The 20,320-nt window shown below is 36.7% G+C and overlaps 1 protein-coding gene across 4 annotated transcripts in view; it reads right to left on the bottom strand.

The window, feature by feature from the left end:
• The window catches only part of TM2D1 (TM2 domain containing 1), a 46,185-nt gene extending 30,375 nt beyond the window's left edge, over nucleotides 1-15,810 (bottom strand). For 3 of the 4 annotated variants that reach the window (XM_069593235.1, XM_069593206.1, XM_069593217.1), the window contains exons 1-3: nucleotides 15,409-15,810; nucleotides 13,172-13,245; nucleotides 3,247-3,355 (exon numbers count right to left, since the gene is read on the bottom strand). In XM_069593235.1, the coding sequence (XP_069449336.1) occupies nucleotides 3,247-3,355; nucleotides 13,172-13,245; nucleotides 15,409-15,566 (341 nt within the window). In that variant the 5' untranslated portion in view covers nucleotides 15,567-15,810. Of the gene's footprint in view, nucleotides 1-3,246; nucleotides 3,356-13,171; nucleotides 13,246-15,404 lie in introns of all 4 variants that reach the window. The other variant, XM_069593225.1, reaches the window with a different exon arrangement.
• Between the last annotated feature and the right edge of the window lie 4,510 nt (nucleotides 15,811-20,320).

Raw genomic sequence — 20,320 nt, forward strand, 5'->3', positions numbered from 1 at the left:
CTTCTGCTTATAATCCTATTTTTTGCATTGCACTCACAATTAAGACATTTTCAGCGAGTTGGGGGAGACAGTAAACAGCCCAGAGATCCTGTCTATGCAGTTAATATTACAAGGATGTCAGATTTTGCACTGAGGGGAGTAGTGCCTCTCTACATTGACATGGATCACCAGAATAGCAGTAGAGAAATAATCTGGGAGACTTGGTAGACACTCAAGTGATAATCTACTGGCTACTAGCAGTGGAAGAAAAAAGGAAACAAAACTGGGAAATATTAAACGCAGAAGCAGCCAGACTAAATGTGGGGAATGAGTCATTCTTTGGAGAATGACTCCAAAGTTTCTGCTTAAGGAACTGGACAGAACAGCTGCATTCATTAATACAAAGGAGGAAATGAAGGAAGAGACAAAAGATTCAGTTTGGGATCTTTATATAAAGATGGTATGAGAAACCAAAGGGGTGGGTGGATGAATGAAGAAGAGAAAAGGACCAAGGACATAATCTTGCAAATATCAAGATATAAGAAAGAAGGAAAATAATAGGGATCAAAGGAAATTGAAGTGTGTTTTATACTGTAAGTCAAGGAAAGAAAGTATTTTAAGAAAAAGAAATATCAAATGCTATAGAAGGATTGTAGACTATAAATATCCATTTGATATAGCAACAAAGATCACTGGCAAATTTTAGTATGGCCAAAAGCCATACTGCATTAGACTAAAAATTCATAAAAGATAAATATTATAGAAACAAGCCTCTCAAAAAGCTTGGCTAGTAAGGGGAAAGAAATTAGAAAAGCAGTGATCTATATAAATAAATCACCCTAAAGAATAATCTGAAAACTGGTGGTGCAGCAGAGATTTATCGAACTGTTCATCAAATCATTTTGCTTTTTCTCATAGGCATACAGTTAAACTACTGTATCATACAGTCAAAACTGTATACAGCTAAAACTACTTGTTTTGATGTGCTTTGTGTTATTGCGCTTTACAGATAAACTGAGGTTTTTTACAAATTGGAGGTCCGTATCAACCCTTCACCAGGCAAGTCTGTCAGCATTATTTTTAAATTAAGGTACAGTTTTTTAGACACAATGTTATTGCACACTTAATAGACTACACGTAGTATAAACATAACTTTTATATACACAGGGAAACCAGATGATTCGTGTAACTTGCTTTATCACACTGATCTGCAACCAAACTCATGATATCTCTGAGGTATGCCTGTGTATTAATATATTCTAGCTCACTTTGCAGTTAAATGCAGCCATCACTTAGTTCTGGCCAATGGAATGAGGACAGAAGTGATGTAAGCCATCATGTATGCCATGTCTGGTCCATAAAACATGTCTATAGGTGTTCCATCTCCTCTCTCCATCTCTTGGCTGAATGGAAAAGACTCTAAGGACTAGAGGAAGTAAAGTCAAAAGATGAAAGGTACAAGACCCCTGCATGTCTGCATGGAGCAACTATCACTTCCTTCACCCCATGTAGACCTCCAAATCAACACAAATTGGATTATGATATGAGTGAGAAATAAAATTTACTGGGTTAAGCCACTAAAATTCTAAAGGCATCTGTTACAACAGGTAGGCTGCTCCAACTAGCATAGATGGGCAGTATAAACAGGTGTGACTTGGTAACTGATTAGACATAGTTAATAGACTTCAGTTGCTAAAGAATACATTATAGAATGGCCACATCTGTGATAGTAAGATGGAGTTTTAATCAAGTATCAATATTATGAAAGAATATGCCAGGAGAAGGAAAATATGTAAACTGGAAAAGGGAACACTCAATGAATTAACAATTTGTCAGTGAGTCTTTATTCAGTAGCTGACCAGCAGGTGTTTGTTTGAAAGGCATATACTGAATATTCTGATAAAGGAAAGTAATGTATTAGGTTATCTTACTTTTGTGATTTATCATTAAAATTATCCATCAACCTAACTCCTTTTGTTCTGATTCAATGCTCATCAAGCAAATCCTATTTTGGAATTTTGGACTTTACAATAGGAGAGAAATAAGTTGGTCAGTAGGCTTGGAGTATCTAGTTTCCTTGATAATTGTATTTCTTATCACAATTGACATGAATGTCTTGTGGGCATGATTAGTATAGCTCAGTTGCATTTCAGTCTAATCTACTCAGAGACATTAAAAGAAAAATCAGAATTAACTTGGAAATTAAGTGGCAGATCATTGTGATGTGAACATTACAGGTAAAATTAATCTGCAGTGTCCAACTTGAGTGGTTCTTAACAAATATTTTCTTGGACCATCAACACTTAACAAATTATTTGTCATTTGGAAATATCAAATCTATAAATTAAAAAACTGACTAAACCATATCTAAGTACTTTGAAAATAATTCCTCTTAACAATTATTATTTTACTAATGAGAAATCTTAGAACGCAAGAAGCTTAAGTGATTGGATTACACAGCAAGATAGAATCTAAAGCTCCTCATTAACTTTGTAAAGTAGGGTCAAAAGAGAAAAAAGACTCTAGTAGTAATTTCTAAGAATTCTAATGGAACTTGCAGAAACAAATAGTGGTCTTTCTTTATACAACTGCAAAATAGGTACCATTATATAAAATGCAACAACATACAGTAAAAGGTAAAAATACAATGCCAGGAATTAATAAAAATGGGTAAAACTAAATAATGCTTTCAGTGCAAAGTAGAAATATAAGAATAAACTGTTTTATTGCTTTACTGCAGCAAAAATAAACAGCCAACTTAAAAGTTCTTTAAGCTAAGAATATTCCCAACAAAATAAAGTCATTTGTCTTAATAAATTTCTGAATTGTTTAACATTATCATTCATCATCTAAACCAATTATAAAGAATGAAACCAAGTTTCCAAATGCAAATGATTACTAATTAGCATTCTTTTAATACTGTAGGTATGCAGTCCCTTATTTGCACTCCAGAAAGTCCCCAAATTTTGAAAACAGAATTTTTTCATAACCCATTTGGTAGCATAAACTGACTGAACTGACATGGCCTGAAGCCACTCAGTCTATTTATCCCATACAGTGAACTGCTAAACTTTATTTGGTTGGTAAACTGTATTTTTAAAACAATACACACACTTAAAATAGAGGTTTTCTGACAAAAGCAAAAAGATAAAAGTTATATTAGTGCAGGATTCTCCTTATAAATTAACTCTTTACTCTTCATTCCACCCAGCTGAGATTTCACTCAGGCAAGTAAATCTGAAAATTTAGCTTCAGTAATATACTTACACATTTCGGCAAGATATAGGCTTGAGAAAACCAACTTCACTTCCAGTAAAATGTGTTTCGTTGCCACCAAAATCCTTACAAATTATGTTAGGTGCTGGAAAACACTGAACTAAAGGCAGAAAAAAGCAAGAATCCATTATTTCTTTTTCCTGTGGAAAATTATGTAATTATGCTTTTTTCCAAAGGCTAGCAATGCACACAAGAAAATCTAATGTTCAAACCAACCACCTCCCCATATGAGATTTTAATTTAGATAGGAAAAGCTATATTATATATGTTCATGTACAGGATAAGATAAAGATAATGTTCAATCTCCTGTCCTTGACAAAGATGACCAAGGAAGAACTGCATAATATTACTGTTCTTTACTTCATCTCTACAGTGAAGAATACTTCTCGAATTTTTTGTTGGCAACTAATCAGGCAATTCATTACATAAAACATAATCTAATTTTGTATTTTCAGTTAATAAAATTCTTATAGATGTAATCTACAATAAACTAAGATTCTTCTTTATTCTAAATAGCTTTCTACTTATTCTAAATGGGTTTGCTTCTCCATTCCCTCTAGGATTTGATGTAGTATGTTATCTCAGCATTTAGTAATTTGATCTTTATTCATAACCCAGATGACTTAATAAGAGGAAGTAACACTTACAGAGCTTACTATGTCCTAAGCAGATACTGTCCTGAAGCTTTTATGGCCTCATCATATAAAGTAAGAACTTTGGAATGAGAATCACCTATCTATACATTGCCTCTTTCAGAAACTTGGATTCCATGTAGATAAAAGTAGCATTAAGATCATAAGATTATTGTGGGAATAAAATGTGATATAAATTATCTAGCATAAAGCAGAGCACTTAGTAGGCAATCAATAAATGTTAGTACTTTTTACTCCTTCACCATTTCTGACTAAAAGGTACTAATACCTTTAGGCTAGTTTCAGAAAATGCTTATCTCTATGCTTAACATCAATGATTACAAGTTTTTGAGAAAATGAAAATAGAACTTGGTATAACAGACTTAAAAAACCCACAGAGACCCCAGTGTTTTATTATGAAAGAAAAATAAATGGCATTTATTTTCTACTTTATAACTACCTTAAGATTTCCAACAAATGACTGTCCTTTTTTAGGCCATAGTACATTGAGAGAATGATGCTAGGAAAAATATCCTGTAATGACTTTGCACTCTTTGGTTGTGTTACTGATAGTTCAAACTGTATCATCCCATAAACTTTACTTATTTAATGTATTTACATTTCCAACACAAGAAGATGCTCATGCTAAAAAGCAAAGATTCAGTAAAACTGAGAACCATTTAGACAAGAAAGAAGGTAATAAAATGAAAGGAAGAGAGAGAGTGAAGAAATAATTATCCTAGGAAACAACTAAGGGAAGATAGTGTAATTGACCACAAATTTAGCTTAGAGGCTCCTGGTAGTGAGGCAAAAAGAGCTACAGAGCTACTGTGATATAACTGAAAGCATACCAATTCACCTCTGAATCACCGTGGGAACTTGGTTTGGCAAAGGACACAGGAGTAAAGGAATGTAATAAAGAAGGTCCTTAATAATAAGAACCTTTACAAAACAGTAATAGTTTTCCACATAGCCTTTTCTCACACTGACTCCAGATATAATCAAGGGTTTATAATGTTAGGATTGACAGAGATGGGGCTACAAAAGTCAACAGGTGATTTATATGTAGCTGTTTGGCCATCTGCCTTGATACAGGGATAAAGCTTACTGAATTCTGTGAATCAATTATTATCACGTCCCTTAAGTTGTATCTCTTGGTCTGCCAGATCTTAGGTCATGCTTTTGACTGGAGCTATATGGCAGACAGCTTCCCAGGTGACACAGGGGTAAAGAATCCACCCGCAGGAGACATGAGTGCAGGAGACATGAGAGACGCGGGTTCGATCCCTGGGTTGGGAAGATCCTCTGGAGGAGGGCATGGCAACTCACTCCAGTATTCTTGCCTGGAAAGTTCCATGAACAGAGAAGCCTGGCAGGCCCCAGTCCATGGGGTCGCAAAGAGCTGCACACAAGTGAGCGACTAAGCATGAGCACGCGCACATAGCCGGCAACTCAAAACTGAGGTTAACAAACATCTGAAACGCTAATACATTTTCTATGTTACTGACTGAAGGAGATGAGTATGCTCTATTTAAATGATGGAGGAATGACGGAAAGTAATTTTGCTTTCCAGGGGATATGTGGCAATGTCTGGAAACATTTTTGGTTGTCACTACTGGGAAAATGCTACTGGCATGTAGTGGATGGAGGCTCACACACTAGATCAGCTGTGTTCAAATAATTTTGCTCACATACTCCCTAAATTTTTTTAAACTATATATTCCCTCACACATTTTCAAGCTGACATCTAAAATTTTTCACCATGGATTTAAATGGCTGGGAAAAAATTTATTTCCAGCATACTGTAAATACTGCCCTTAATACTGAAATATTATAGCATTCTTTACAGTGGAATCTAAACACAGCAATTTGATATCTATCATGATCCAATCAAGAATATGAGAGGGCTCTTCTTTTAAATGCAGAAACTTTACATTAACTGTAGGAAAAAATACACATATAATAAAAAACTGATTCTCGCTGATGTATGACAGAAAACCACAAAATTCCGTAAAGCAATTATCCTCAACTAAAAAATTTAAAAAAAAAACCCAAAACTGAGGATCTGGAAATTGATTATTGTAAAGACATACTGTGGGCTGAACTGCACTCTCCCAGAAAGAAATATTGAAGTCCTAACCCTCAGCACTTCAGAATGTGACCTTACTTGGAAATAGCATCTTTGCAAATTTAAGTTTGCAATCCAACTTTGCATCCAAGTTAAGATGAGGTCATTAGGGTGGGCCCTAATGCAGTAAGGTGGGTATCCTTCAAAAATGGGAAAATGAACATACACAGGGAGAAGACGATGTGAAGATATGCAGGCAGGATGCAGTGTGAACACAGAAGCAGAGATCAGACTGATGTGGGGCTTTCCCTGCTGGTCTAGTGATTAGGACTTGGGACTTTCACTGCCGAGGACCTGGGATGATTCCCCTAGAGGCTTTGTCCAATATACTTTGCTTTAGAGAAATGCACTTTTTTTTTGAGATTACAGCTTCCTTTACAAAACACATAAATCATAATTTTTTCAGTTACATTCTATTAATTGTTCAAACTCTCAAATTTTGACAACTTTAGTTTTCAATGTGTTTTATCATTTCTAATATAAGAAATGATCTGTATTCAATATGAGCTACTTTGTAGTCAATGAGACAGATAAGGAGAGAAAAATGCCCAACATTTCAGGCTTAGAACCTCAGGAAAGATACAATTAGTAGAAGCACCAGAGTGAAGGGGAAACCATATTGATACAATATTTCTGGAGAAGTCTGACAGAAGTATGAGCTAATTATTTCAAGGGACAAAAACTACATACTTTCGTGAGGATGGATGAGGGGCTGCTCTCAGTATAAAGTGAGATGACATGAGAAAATAGTAAGAGAAACACTGAGATGGATCAGATTTGCTTGAACTGATAGAAAATGCCAAAATGCAGTACTTCGGAATGGGGCAAATTTAGGTTTAAGTCAGAACTCTGTCACTTAACTAGTATGTTCTTCCGGTCAAGTTATGAAATCTCACTGAACCTTGTTTTGTAATCTGTGAAACAAAAGTAAGACCCTTGTAATACTTTAATAGCCAAGTATTAAAGGCGTTTAGCATGTAAAGCATGGTGTCTGGCTAGAGAAAATGTTCAACTTAAACTCTAAAAACGAAGAGAACTTCAACACTGAGAAGACTAAGAGGCTGAACCTGACACGAATAAATATAACATGTGAGTGATCTGTAAAAGTAATAAAAGACTTTGTGAAATGAAATTAATTCAATGGATGCCTACAGCCCTAGAACTTATTAATTTTTACATATTTTATAGTGACTTCATTTGATCCTTATTTAAAAAAACACCTGTTATGTAGACAGAACTAGTAATATGCTTTTTTTTTCCCCTTGTACAAACAGAAAAACTGACATTCCAAGAAATTAAACAAGCTGACTGAAGTCTCACGCTAGGTAATATTCTTTAAGTCCTAGACCAACATTCATCACTTTTAATAAACACCCTTTTCATTTCACCACAATAATGCCATTCTTACACTGATTTCAGAAACAAGTAAAAATGAGTCTGTATGATGAGATTTAGGAAGCCAGTTATCCATAAATGTTAACTAGTGGACAAAATTAAGCAACATGCTATAATCCTGAAAATTATTCCATTTTCAGTTTTCCCGCAAAATGTTTGGCTCTGGCCAATGACTGGGATTTAAATGCCATCAACTTAAGTCATCAACAATGCAATGGACATGGACTTGGGCAAACTTCAGGAGATGGTGAGGGACAGGGAGGCCTGGTGTGGTGCAGACCATGGAGTCACAAAGAGTTGGACACGACTGAGCAAGTGAATAACTCAACCTTGAAAGACAGTATTTCTTGATTATATAAAGCAGAACTATTTTTTTAAGCACAAAAAAGCTAAACTCAAAGTAACCAATGAAATTTCATAACAGTAAAAAGGAGTGACCTAGCAGGAAATGGTGTGGGATTCTACTCTAGTCATAAAATTAAAAGACATTTGCTACTTGGAAGAAAAGCTATGACAAACCTAGACAGTGTATTAAAAAGCAGAGACATCACTTTGCCTACAAAGGTCCGTATAGTAAAAGCTAGGGTTTTTCCAGTAGTCATATATGGATGTGAGAGTTGGACCATGAAGATGGCTAAATGTCAAAGAACTGATGTTTTTGAAATGTGCTGGAGAAGACTCTTGAGAGTCCCCAGGACTGCAAGGAAGTCAATCCTAAAGTAAATCAATCCTGAATGTCCACTGGAAGGACTGATGCTGAAGCTGAAACTCCAATACTTTGGCCACTTGATGCAAAGAACTGACTCTTTGGAAAAGACCCTCATGCTGGGAAAGATGGAACACAGGAGAAAGTGATGACAGAGGACGCGAGACATATTTTATAGTGAGTGGGTGGCATCACTGACTCAATGACAGGAGTTTGAACATGGTCCAGGAGACAGTGAAGGACAGGGAGACTTGGCATGCTGCAGTCCATGGGGTCACAAAGAGTCAGATACGACTGAGCAACTGGACGACAACGACGACAACAACAACAACAACAACAACAACATTTAAGTGTACATTTCCATAAATATATTTCAATAAAACCTTAATAAAAAAGACCTGTGTCAAAGGACCACGGCAAAATTTCTGGAAATGGTTTTTTAATACCTTTGTATTTTACTGATTGGAAAATTGAAAACACTTGCTACATATGTCAACATGTATATATATGTACTAGACAGCACACTCCTTGAGGGCAGAAATTGTCTTTTTTTAATGTATCATCTCTACCACTTAGCAGAATGCCAGATAATAACATCTTAATAAATTAAATATTTTCCAAATAATAGATAGTTTTGGGTTTCCCAGGTGGTGCTAGTGGTAAAGAACCCACCTGCCAATGCAGGTTCGATTTCTGGGTTTGTAAGATTCCCTGGAGGACAGAACAGCAACTCACTCCAATATTCTTGACTGGAGAATCTCATGGACAGAGGAGTCTGGTGGGCTATGGTCCACAGGATCACAAAATGTTGGACCTGACTGAAGTGACTTAGCACAGCACACACAAGAACATAATAGACAAGGACATAATAGAAGCAGATATGATTAAGAAATTGTGGCAAGAATACACAGAAGAACTTTACAAAGAAGTCTTAATGACCCGGATAACCACAATGGTGTGGTCACTGACCTAGTCAGACATTTTGGAGTGTGAAGTCAAGTGGGCCTTAGGAAGCATTACAATGAACAAAGCTCGTATAGGTGACGGAATTCCAGCTGAGCTATTTCAAGTCCTAAAAGATGATGCAGTTAAAGTGCTGCACTCAATATGCCAGCAAATTTGGAAAACTCAACAGTGGCCATAAGACTGGAAAAGGTCAGTTTTCATTCCAATTCCAAAGAACGTTCAAACTATCATACAACTGCACTCATTTCACATGCTTGCAAATGGTCAACATCCTAGCTAGGCTTCAACAGTTCATGAACCAAAACCTTCCAGATATACAGGCTGAGTTTAGAAAAAGCAGAGGAACCAAGATCAAACTGCCAACATCTGCTGGATCATAGAAAAAGCAAGGAAATTCCAGAAAAAGACCTACTTCTGCTTCACTGACTATGCTAAAGTCTTTGACAGCGAGGATCACAACAAACTGTGGAAAATTCTAAGAGATGGGAATGCGAGACCACCTTACCTGTCTCCTGAAAACCTGCATGCAGCCAAGAAGTAACAGAACTGGACATTAAACATCGGATAATTTCAAAACTGGGAAAGTACAAGGCTATATACTGTCACTCTGCTTATTTACCTTCTGTGCAGAGTACGTCATGTGAAATGCCAGTAGAATCAAGGCTGCCAGGAGAAACATCAACAACCTCAGTTATGCAGATGATACTACTCTAATGGCAGAAAGCAAGGAAGAACTAAAGAGCCTCTTGATGAGGGTGAAAGAGGAGAGTGAAAAAGCTGGCTTAAAACTCAACTTCAAAAAACTAAGTTCATGGCATCCAGTCCCATCACTTCACAGCAAACAGATGGGGGAAAAGTTGAAATAGTTATAGATTTTATATTCCTGGGCTCCAAAATCACTGCAGATGGTGACTGCAGTGAAATTAAAAGACGCTTGCTCCTTGGAAGAAAAGCTATGACAAACCTAGACAGCATATTAAAAAGCAGAGACGTCACTTTGCTGACAAAGATCTCAATAGTCAAAGCTATTTTTTTTCCCAGTAGTCATGTATGGATGTGAGAGCTGGACCATAAAAAAGGCTGAGTGCCAAAGAACTGATGCTGGAGAAGACTCTTAAGAATCACTTGGACAGCAAGGAGATCAAACCAGTCCATCCTAAACCCTGAATATTCCTTGGAAGGACTGATGCTGAAGCTGAAGCTCCCATACTTTGGCCACCAGATGTGAAGAGCTGACTCACTGGAAAAGACCCAGATGCTGGGAAAGATTGAGGGCAGGAGGAAAAAGGGGTGACAGAGGATGAGATCACTGGATGGCATCACAGACTCAATGGACATGAGTTTGAGCAAACTCTGGGAGACAGTGAAGGACAGGGAAGCCTGGCGTGCTGCAGTCCATGTGGTCACAGAGTCGAACATAACTTAGCAACTGAACAACAATAACAGATAGTTCATAGTATAAATTTGTGCTTTTGTTTTGATCCATTTAATTATTTTATTAAACTATTTATTACAAACAATTTCTCAAAAAATATTGATGCTTGTTAACTGGTACTGGGCTAACTGACAACCATTTAAAGACCACAACAGTTTACTGTTATAACTGAATCTCCTTTGCCTTTGGTCCCAATTCTTACTCTACACTCCTAAACTTCCTCTCTGTAAAACATTCCATCCACTAATTCCTTACCAAAAAGTATAGTTTAAGAAAATAACTTAGTCTGAAGATTCCATGAGTCTATCATATGCTCAATGAAAGAAACAGAAGCAGCACGTTTCAAGGGTCATTTTGATGTCCTTGCACATCAGAACTCAGAAATAATTTACAGCCACTTCACTAGTCTTTTCATGTTTTAAAAAGGAAATTAAAAAAACAAAAACAAAAACAAAAAAACAGCAGCCTGTGGACAAACATAGCTTCCTGATAGAGACAGGCTGGTAGAAACTACCCCAGATCTTGGCTGAACACTTTTGGGTCATGCGTAAATTATACATTCTTATGTAGAAGCCTGGTGAGTCATATTTGTCTCCGAAACTTTATTTTCTTTTTAAAATCACAACAACAATCTAAAGTCATTTATTTATTGATTTATAACATTCTATATATGTGTTCCCAGATTTTTAGGCACTTACGGTTTATTCTTTCCAAATAAATACCCATATCATTCCCTTATATAGAAAGCCTTCTTTTATTTCTCTGCAGCTCTCCATTCACATCATCTATGCTTACTTACCTGGCAGGCCATGGCAGGACCATAACACCTCCAAGTCCTTTTATATTTCCTAGCAATCTGATCATTTGATTTTGCATTTGTTTATAAACTTACTTAGTGATAATACTTAAGTGGATTCAAACTTATTTTACAAAAGAGACACCTAACTGGAAGGCAGAGCTCTTTTTGGTCAGAAACTATTGTTTTTAGTTCTAATTTCCTTCAAATTTATTCTAAATTTCTTTTTTAGAATAATTTCCTTCAAAATCTCCATACCTACAAAGAAATCTGCAGACTAGAAAAGGAATGAGATAGCAGGCTGCCTCGTTCACAGTTTAATGTTACCTGAGTCACAACAGTATTCAAAGACTTCCAACATATATCAGATAAGTGGTTGGATATTTGAAAGCTCATTCTTCTTTATGTATGTCAATAATATTGTCCACTCTGGGAGCACACTATAAAAGACTGAACTCTAACACAGGAAAGTCAGTGTATACTTATAAAGCAATTTTAAAAGGAGGGGATCATGTGCAAAGTTCCTTTAAATCTAACATATCCAAATTAAACAAATGTACACATATTGAGCAATATTTAATATAAGAATCACATATATATTACCTATTACTGTTTTGGAGAAGGAAATGGCAACCCACTCCAGTACTCTTGCCTGGAGAATCCCATGGAGGGAGGAGCCTGGTAGGCTACAGTCCATGGGGTCGCAAAGAGTCGGACACGACTGAGTGACTTCACTTATTACTGTTTATATGATAAATTTCATTACTCCAGAATACTAGCAAAATATCTGCTATAAAAGTTTAACATAACTTACTTTCAAATATCTTTGCTCATTAGAATGGGGTTAACAGTGTATCAAAATGTGAAGAGATAAAAAGAGAAAGGAGATCTTTTAAAAATATATACAAAGTCATAATCAAGAAGTCAATTATTTGACTATAAGATACTTTTTAAAAACAAAGTTTTTTGCAGTAAAAAATCATTTTAATCTCATTTCCATAATGAGTCTGTTTAGTAGCTTTCATTATAAAGAAAACATCAATTATTGCCTTATCTCCCATCTAAACAATAAAACAATCAGTATATATTCAGTAGGTATTCTTTTCTCAAGATAATACTAGATATTAAATGGTAGATATTACTAGATATTAAATACTAGATATTAACCAACATTATGTACTATGCAAAATATGAATGCCAAATCCAAATAGCTTCAGCATATATCTATCTTCTTTCCAACATATAACCCTTCAGAAGAAAAGGCTAAACAAAACAATTTATTAATCTTTATCTGGCATTAAATACTTTTTGGAATAACAGAAGCTCCCCCACATCATTAAGTTGAGGGTGTTATCCACTATCAAACCATCTCGCTAATAAAATACTGATGTGCACTTAAAATCCTTATCATATTATTTTCATACTTAGGATGCACCTAAGTATCTTTTACAAGTGCAAGATATGGGTGATATATTACTAGCTCCTTGCTGCACATTATTGAACTGTAAGTCTCCTTTCAAGTTCTTTCTGAGTAATTAAAATCTAAAGAGGCATCTTTGTAAAACACAGTGTGATATATACAGGGCATCAAGAAAGCTATATAAACTGATTCCAAAAGCTTTAAAAAAAAAAGAATGAAAAAAGAAATTTCTCAATTTATATTATTATTTAATAGAATAAGATTCTTTTTATAAAATATTAACAACCCCTAGATTGTCTAACATTAAGTTGTTCTGGAAACAGAAGGATGAAGTAACTCAAGAAAAAAAACACATTAATTACTCTTAGCAATCACACATATATCTATGAAATAATGTTTTAAAAATAACTTAAAAAAACATGTTTCTGGAAGTCTTACCATAAGCTGTGTAGTTTGTACAGTTAACTGGTTCTTGTGTAGCATCATTTATTTTTGGATCTTTACAAATATATGTAGAAAAGTTAAGGAAATATAAACAACATTCCAATACAAAATGTTATCATCTTGTCTTTAATATGTCATATGTTTATGTTTATAATTACATGTAAAGAGAGGATGTTAGTTTGTCCAGGTCAACAAGCACAAGCACAGATACACTTTCAGTGTCACTAAATAATATCTGAACGTTAATTTATTTAAGGAAAAGTACATTAAAAGCTCTAGCAGAGGGTGCCATCCTTAAAGAACATCAGTCAGGGTTTAAGCACAAAGCACAAAGAAAAAATGAAAGTAAAAATCTCTACTGAAGTATTATGAGAACTTCAGGTTAAAAAAAAAACAAATCACTTTTCAGATGTCTGATGAAATTATTCACAGGGCCCAAGTATTACCATACATATAATTTCATGCAACACAAATAACCCTGTGACATGGATACTATTATTTCCACATTACTGAAGCAAACCAGGGCTCAAACTTTGAGTGACTTATGCAAAGTGGAGTAAGTGATAGGTAGTAATATCACATTTCCTGATTCCAAGCCAAAGGTAAATTCCACCATACTGCAAGGAAGATGGTTATTTTAGGTGGGTCTACATGATCTTCCTAATAGGGTTTTAAGCTTCTGGAAACAAATAATACTGATCCTCTAATAGATGTTTACAACACTCGGGGCATGGGGGGCAGTTGCTTTTCTGTTTCCTGAATATTTTATTGACACAAATATGAGATAAGTAAGGTATTCACAAGATGTCTCTGTAGACAGAGTTTGACACTTGCTTCGGATTTCTGAATCACTACTGGAAATCTCATCTTTGTGCCAGGAATAACATTTTCCAGTTCACATTGTCGTGTATGCTCAGTCACTTCTAAGGTTCAAAAAGCACAACTCAGACTTTCCTAGTAGTCCAGTGGTTAAGATTCTGTCTGCCAATGCAGGGGACATGGATTTGATCCCTGGTCCAGGAAGATTCCACATGTTGCAGAGCAACCAAGCCTTTGCACCTTGAGCCCATGCTCCATGACAAGAGAAGCCACCACAATGAGGAGCCCTAACAGCGCAACTAGAAAAAGCCAGAGAGCAGCAACAAAGACCCAGCCAGCCAAAAATAAAAATTAATTCAAAATTTTTTAAAACGACCTAAAAAAATTTTTTTAAAGCACAACTCTCCATACTGCCCAATTATTTTATTAGAAAAAAAAAATCACTGTGATATTTTTGCCAAAAAAAAGGACTCAACTTACCAGGTCAGTGATTCTCAAACCCCTAGCATAATGGTAATCAGCAAATTAGAGCTATTCTGTAAAAATTTAGTAATGGTGGCCTCTCCTAAACTCACATAAAAATACTATATAATAGAATTTTTTTAATTTTAAGATTTCCTCTCATAGAATCTTTCTTGCATCTCTGGCTTGCGTTCTTAATTTTTCTGTTCTACAATTTGTATGAAATTATCTAATTTTATACAAAAGTACCTATTTTGATTTGAATGTAACTCTTATTTCATACTCCTCCTTTTATCAGAGCCATGACAATGAACTGATCTATTTAACTCCTCCAGCCTCAGTTTTCTCATCAGTAAACACATGAGAGTTAAACACAAAAAGCCCCTACTATATGCCAGGCACTGTTCTAAGTGACTTACTGGTACTAATTTTGCATAATACACCTTTCAGTTGGTACCACTGTTATTTTCGACGTTCGGTCGCGAAGTTGTGTGAGACTCTTAGCGATCCCCATGCTCAAAGCTCAAATCGGTTACAAAGTGGAGCAGGAATTTGCCCCAGTACAGTCTGGGATCTCAAGGGGAGATAAATAAAAGTAATAAATGCAAAGTCAATAATAAATTGGCAACATACATTGGTTATATCGTTCTTGCCTGCGTGCTAAGTCGCTTCAGTCCTGTCCCACTCTTTGCAGCCCCATGGACTGTAGCCCGCCAGGCTACTCTGATGGGATTCTCCAGGCAAGAGTAAAATCCCAAGGAAATCTCACAGGCTAGCCTCTGTCCTCTCACCCCCCAATCTCTCTGCACTCCCCGCCCCAGGCTCCTTCTGTCATTATAGGGCACAGGTCACCGTTCCCTTCAGCACAACCCTAGCCCGACCTGAGGGTTCCTGTCCACTCTCTATTCCACATCTACCTCACCCCCATGGGGTGCGCTCACAGAGGATATTGTCCCATTTTGAGGTCCTCGCACTTAAGTGTTTCTTCGGCACCCCCGGCGGCAGCTCCCCAAGGTCCCGTGGTGACTGATACGAACCACAGGACACCCATGAGCCGGGCGGCAGCAGTCTCGGGAGCAATCGGCCTGCAGGGACAGGCGGCCGCCATACTGGGGACCGGCGCCTTCCCTACAACTTCCGGTTCCGCCTACGCCTAGGCCTAACCAGGAGTCTAGCAGTGGAAGGGAGGCCCTTAAAGGGACAGTGCATCTGTTAGAGGCAGGTCCTTCCCCTGCTGCTGCTGCAGCAGCAGTCACGTCTCCCCTAGGCCTGCGGAATTACTTTGGAGAGGTTCCATTGGTCTTTGAGCGCCGCAGGAAGGCTTCTCGCTTGGAGAACCAGCTGTCCTCCGTGCACGGCTGACTCCCAGCCTAATCTTGCTGTGACTTTTCCATCTGAAAAAGGGCCGCCGGCGCCAGGCGATTTGATAAACACTTTACAAACATCTCTGTTAGTCTGGTAGGATTGGGGTTTACAGATAACGAACCAAACTCAAAGGCGCTGAAGAGCATGCTGACTTTAGTTACTGAGTTGAAATAGAACTGATGTTTGCCTGATTTCAGAATGTGTGCTCTTAGATGGCCTCTTTCGGAAGGCTGCTACAAGTAAATCTTGAGGACTTTGTATCACAACAATAAATATACTTTTCTTTTTTAAAAAATTAATATCTTGGGAATTTTTGATGTTTTAAAAATTTTAATTATTTTTGCAACGTTATTTTTGCAGCGAAAATTTATGTGAGGGAAAGGGCCTAAAACAAGAGGAGACCAATGGGTTTACAACTAAACTAACTAAAGAGTTGGAGGGTTTTTTCCATATCTTTCTAAATTTCCATGTATTCTGAAAAGTTCTGTAGTGGGGTTATCTTTTATACTGAAAAAACTGTGTACTTTTTTAAAAGTGATAATTTAGTTATTTTTCTCTAACCTGGAAATATTTGAGTCTGAGTGGTGCCTCTTCATCATCAACTTTTGAACAGTTGTGATGTGCAGTGGTTCTCAAACTTTATAAAGCATCAGTATTGCCAAAGAAATGCAGATGGCTGGTCCCATCTCAGTTTCTGACTCTGAAGATAAAGTATTGTTGTTCAGTTGCCAAGTCTAGTCCGACTCTTTTTGACCCCATGGACTGCAACAAGCCAGGCCTCCCTGTCCTTCACCATCTTCCGAAGTTTGCTCAAACTCATGTCCGTTGAGTAGGTAATGCTAATCAACCATCTCATCCTCTGCTGCCCTCTTTTCCTCCTGCCTTCAATCTTTCCCAGTATCAGGGTCTTTTCTAATGAATTGGCTCTTTGCATCAGGTAGCCAAAATATTGGAGCTTCAGTTTCCACATCAGTCCTTCATTGAATACTCAGGATTGATTTTCCTTAGGATTGACTAGTTGAATCTCCTTACAGTCCGAGGGACTCTCAAGAGCCTTCTCCAGCACCACAGTTCAAAAGCATCAATTCTTTGACACTCAGCCTGCTTTTTGGTCCAGCTCTCACATCTGTACGTGGCTACTGGAAAAAAAAAAATAGCTTTGACTATATGAACTTTGGTGACAAGGTGATGTCTCTGCTTTTGATATGCTATCTAGGTCTGTCATAGCTTTTCTTCCAAGGAGCAAGCATGTTTTAATTTCATGATTGCATTCACCGTCCAGAGTAATTTTGGACCCCCCACCCCCACCCTGCCAAAATAAAATCTGTCACTGTTTCCACTTTTTCCTCTTCTATTTGCCATGAAGTGATGGGACTAGATGTCATGATCTTTGTTTTTTGAAGCTGAATTTTAAGCCAGCTTTTTCACTTTCCTCTTTCACCCTCATCAAGAGGCTCTTTGATTCTTCTTCGCTTTCTGCCATTAGAGTGGTATCATCTGCATATCTGAGGCTGTTGATATTTCTCCTGGCATTCTTGATTCCAGTTTGTGATTCATCCAGCCTGGCATTTTGCATGATATACTCTGCATAGAAGTTAAATGAGCAGGGTGACAATATACAGCCTTGACATATTCCTTTCCCAATTTTGAACTAGTCTGTTTTTCCATATCTGTTTCTAACTGCTTCTTCTTGATCTGCATACAGGTTTCTCAGGAGACAGGTAAGGTGGTCTTATATTCCAATCTCTTCAGGAAGCTTCCACAGTTTGCTGTGATCCACACAGTCAAAGGGTTTAGTGCAGTTATTGAAACAGAAGTAGATGTTTTTCTGGAATTATATTGCTTTCTGTATGATCCAGCAGATGTTGGCAATTTGATCTCTGGTTTGTCTGCCACTTCTAAACCCAGGTTGTACATCCAGAAGTCCTCGGTTCATGTACTGCTGAAGCCTAGATCTAGGATGTGGCATGATAATTTGCATTTCTAATCAGCTGACAAGTGATGTGGATATTACTGACTCAGAGACCACACTTTGACAACCTGGAGATAATGTATTACAAGATATGTCATTTTTGAATGAGAAGACATGAAACTATTTGCAATAATACCTTAGTATTATAACTACATTTAAATTTTTTCTTAAACCAATTTTGTAGCATTACTATACTATTTTAAAAATTAAAACATTTATGCCTAAAGACAAGTGATAAGGAATTTGAAAGTTAATAGTTCAAATTTTAAAATTCCTGTTTTAATTGGACTTAAACTTTCCTTTTCCCCCTTTTCCTCCCTCTCTCCCTCACTCTCTCCTGTCCTCCTTTCCTTTGTTCTTTCCTTCCTCCCTCCCTTACTTCTTTCCTTCTTTTCTTTTCTCTATGTCCCTCTTGCTCCTCCATAAAGATATTTATCAAACATTTACTTGTATCCAGCATAAAACAAGGCCCTACAGACTGAAAAAAATAGACAAGAATCCAGTAGTTAAACACTTTGTGTTTACTGGGGGGAAGGACAAACAGTTAAAATAGTTTGGTAATTGCTACAAAAGAAGCTAGTTATTGTAGTAGTAGAGGGTTTTGATAAGATAACTTCCAAAGAGTTCCGGGAATGTTTTGCCACTGGCATCAAAATAATTCAAGGCCAAACTGGGGGGGACAGGGTTGTTTCTTCATAGAATACATGACCACCTAAAAATGTACAACCTAGAAAATTAACCATTAACACTGAGTTTAAAAAATTACCAATACTGTGTATAATATACAGCTCACCACCATCCCTCAACCTCATCCTGTGATGAAATTTAGGAAAGGGGTTGGGGCCAAGGATCAGATAAAATTCAAGGATAAAGATTGGAATGTCTGTTATACATAGTATCTGGTGACAAAAGATTGTGACTTTGCATTTTGACTACTTTCAAAAAGTTCTGGGGCATTTCCTCATGGTCCAGGGGTTAGGACTCTGTGTTCTCGCTGCATAGAGCCTGGATTCATTCCCTGGTTGGGGAACTAAAATCACAGAAGCCAGTGGCTCAGTAAAAAAAAAAAATTCTGAATCAATTTTCAAACTACTATATAAAGAAAATCAGAAGGTGAAATGAAGCATCTTTCTAATGAGTTTATTGAAATTGCGACAAAATTAGATATTTTCCTGATGACTGCAGGAATATTGCTGATATTTGTGTTATTTTTCCTATAGATTTTGAACAATTAACTGTTTAAAAATGCTTGTGCTTTGTTAATCCTATTACAAAATCTATTTTTATGATTCTAATCATTATCTTTGTTCTCCCCCACAATATACAAACTGAAAAGAACAAAACTCTTCCAATGAAAGTAAAATACTTTACTTTCTTAACTTTCTTGAGTTGATTACAGTCTACCCTTTCTTCTAACTGTACTTTAATCTATTTTCTCATGGCTCAGTAAAATATGTTACTTTACATTTTTGCAAGTATAGTCTGATCATAGGATTACTACATTGTCTAATTTTAGTAAAAATGTTCTTAAATCTCAAACTTAGGCATGTTTTCAATGCAAAATTTCTTTGTCATATAAAAATTCTATAGGATTCTTTGGAAATTCTACAGAAAGTAAAGGACATGAATAGCACAGCCTAATATGGAAATTGCTATGTAGAAACATTAGGAAAGAGGATTACCAGTGAAGGCTGAAGCAAAGCTTCCTCTGGAATTCAAGGGCTCAGCAACATTGGATCTTTTCATTCCTAAAATTCTAGTATACACCTAATTACATTAACACATACTTTTGCCCAGAGCAATCTGATTCCTATTTCGTTGATTAGAACAGAATCACTGAAATAAAAGATCATTACTCTACCCAAATTTCTTTTTTATGTAAGATGGGCTTTTTTTTTTCTATTGTGGTAAATTTATGACACCTGGTCTTGTTACATCTTTGGGAATTTTTCTACATCCATGCTCTCAAGTATTTCTGTGTCTTCTCTTTGATTCACCAGTCTAACTGCCCACCATCCAATGAAATTAACCTTGAGTCATCTCTTAATAAGGTATACCCTATGCCAAGTATACTTCATCTTGAATGTCAAATGTAGGCTGTAAAACTGACTTTATCAGAGTCATACTTCTCAATAAAACAAAACAGAATAAACTGGCTTTTCTATTAAGTAAGTTTCACCACCAGTATCCCTTTTATTATCCGAGCTTAGGATCATCTTTGCACTTCAGTTTTCTCCTTTTTCTTCTTTAATCCCTTTATCTAATCAGTACACAACTGATCCTTTTAAGTGCTCCTTTTCCCCCTGGTCATACCATGAGGCATGTGGCACCCCACTCCAGTACTCTTGCCTGGAAAATCCAATGGATGAAGGAGCCTGGTAGGCTACAGTCTATGGGGTTGCAAAGAGTCGGACACGACTTCACTCACTCATTCACCATGAGTCATGTTCCCTGACCAGGGATGGAACCTGTGCCTCCTGCAGTGGAAGTGCTGAGTCCTTAACACTGGATCACCAGGAAGGTCC

Source organism: Ovis canadensis, chromosome 1 (assembly GCF_042477335.2).
Source record: "Ovis canadensis isolate MfBH-ARS-UI-01 breed Bighorn chromosome 1, ARS-UI_OviCan_v2, whole genome shotgun sequence".
Taxonomy (NCBI): Eukaryota; Metazoa; Chordata; class Mammalia; order Artiodactyla; family Bovidae; genus Ovis; species Ovis canadensis.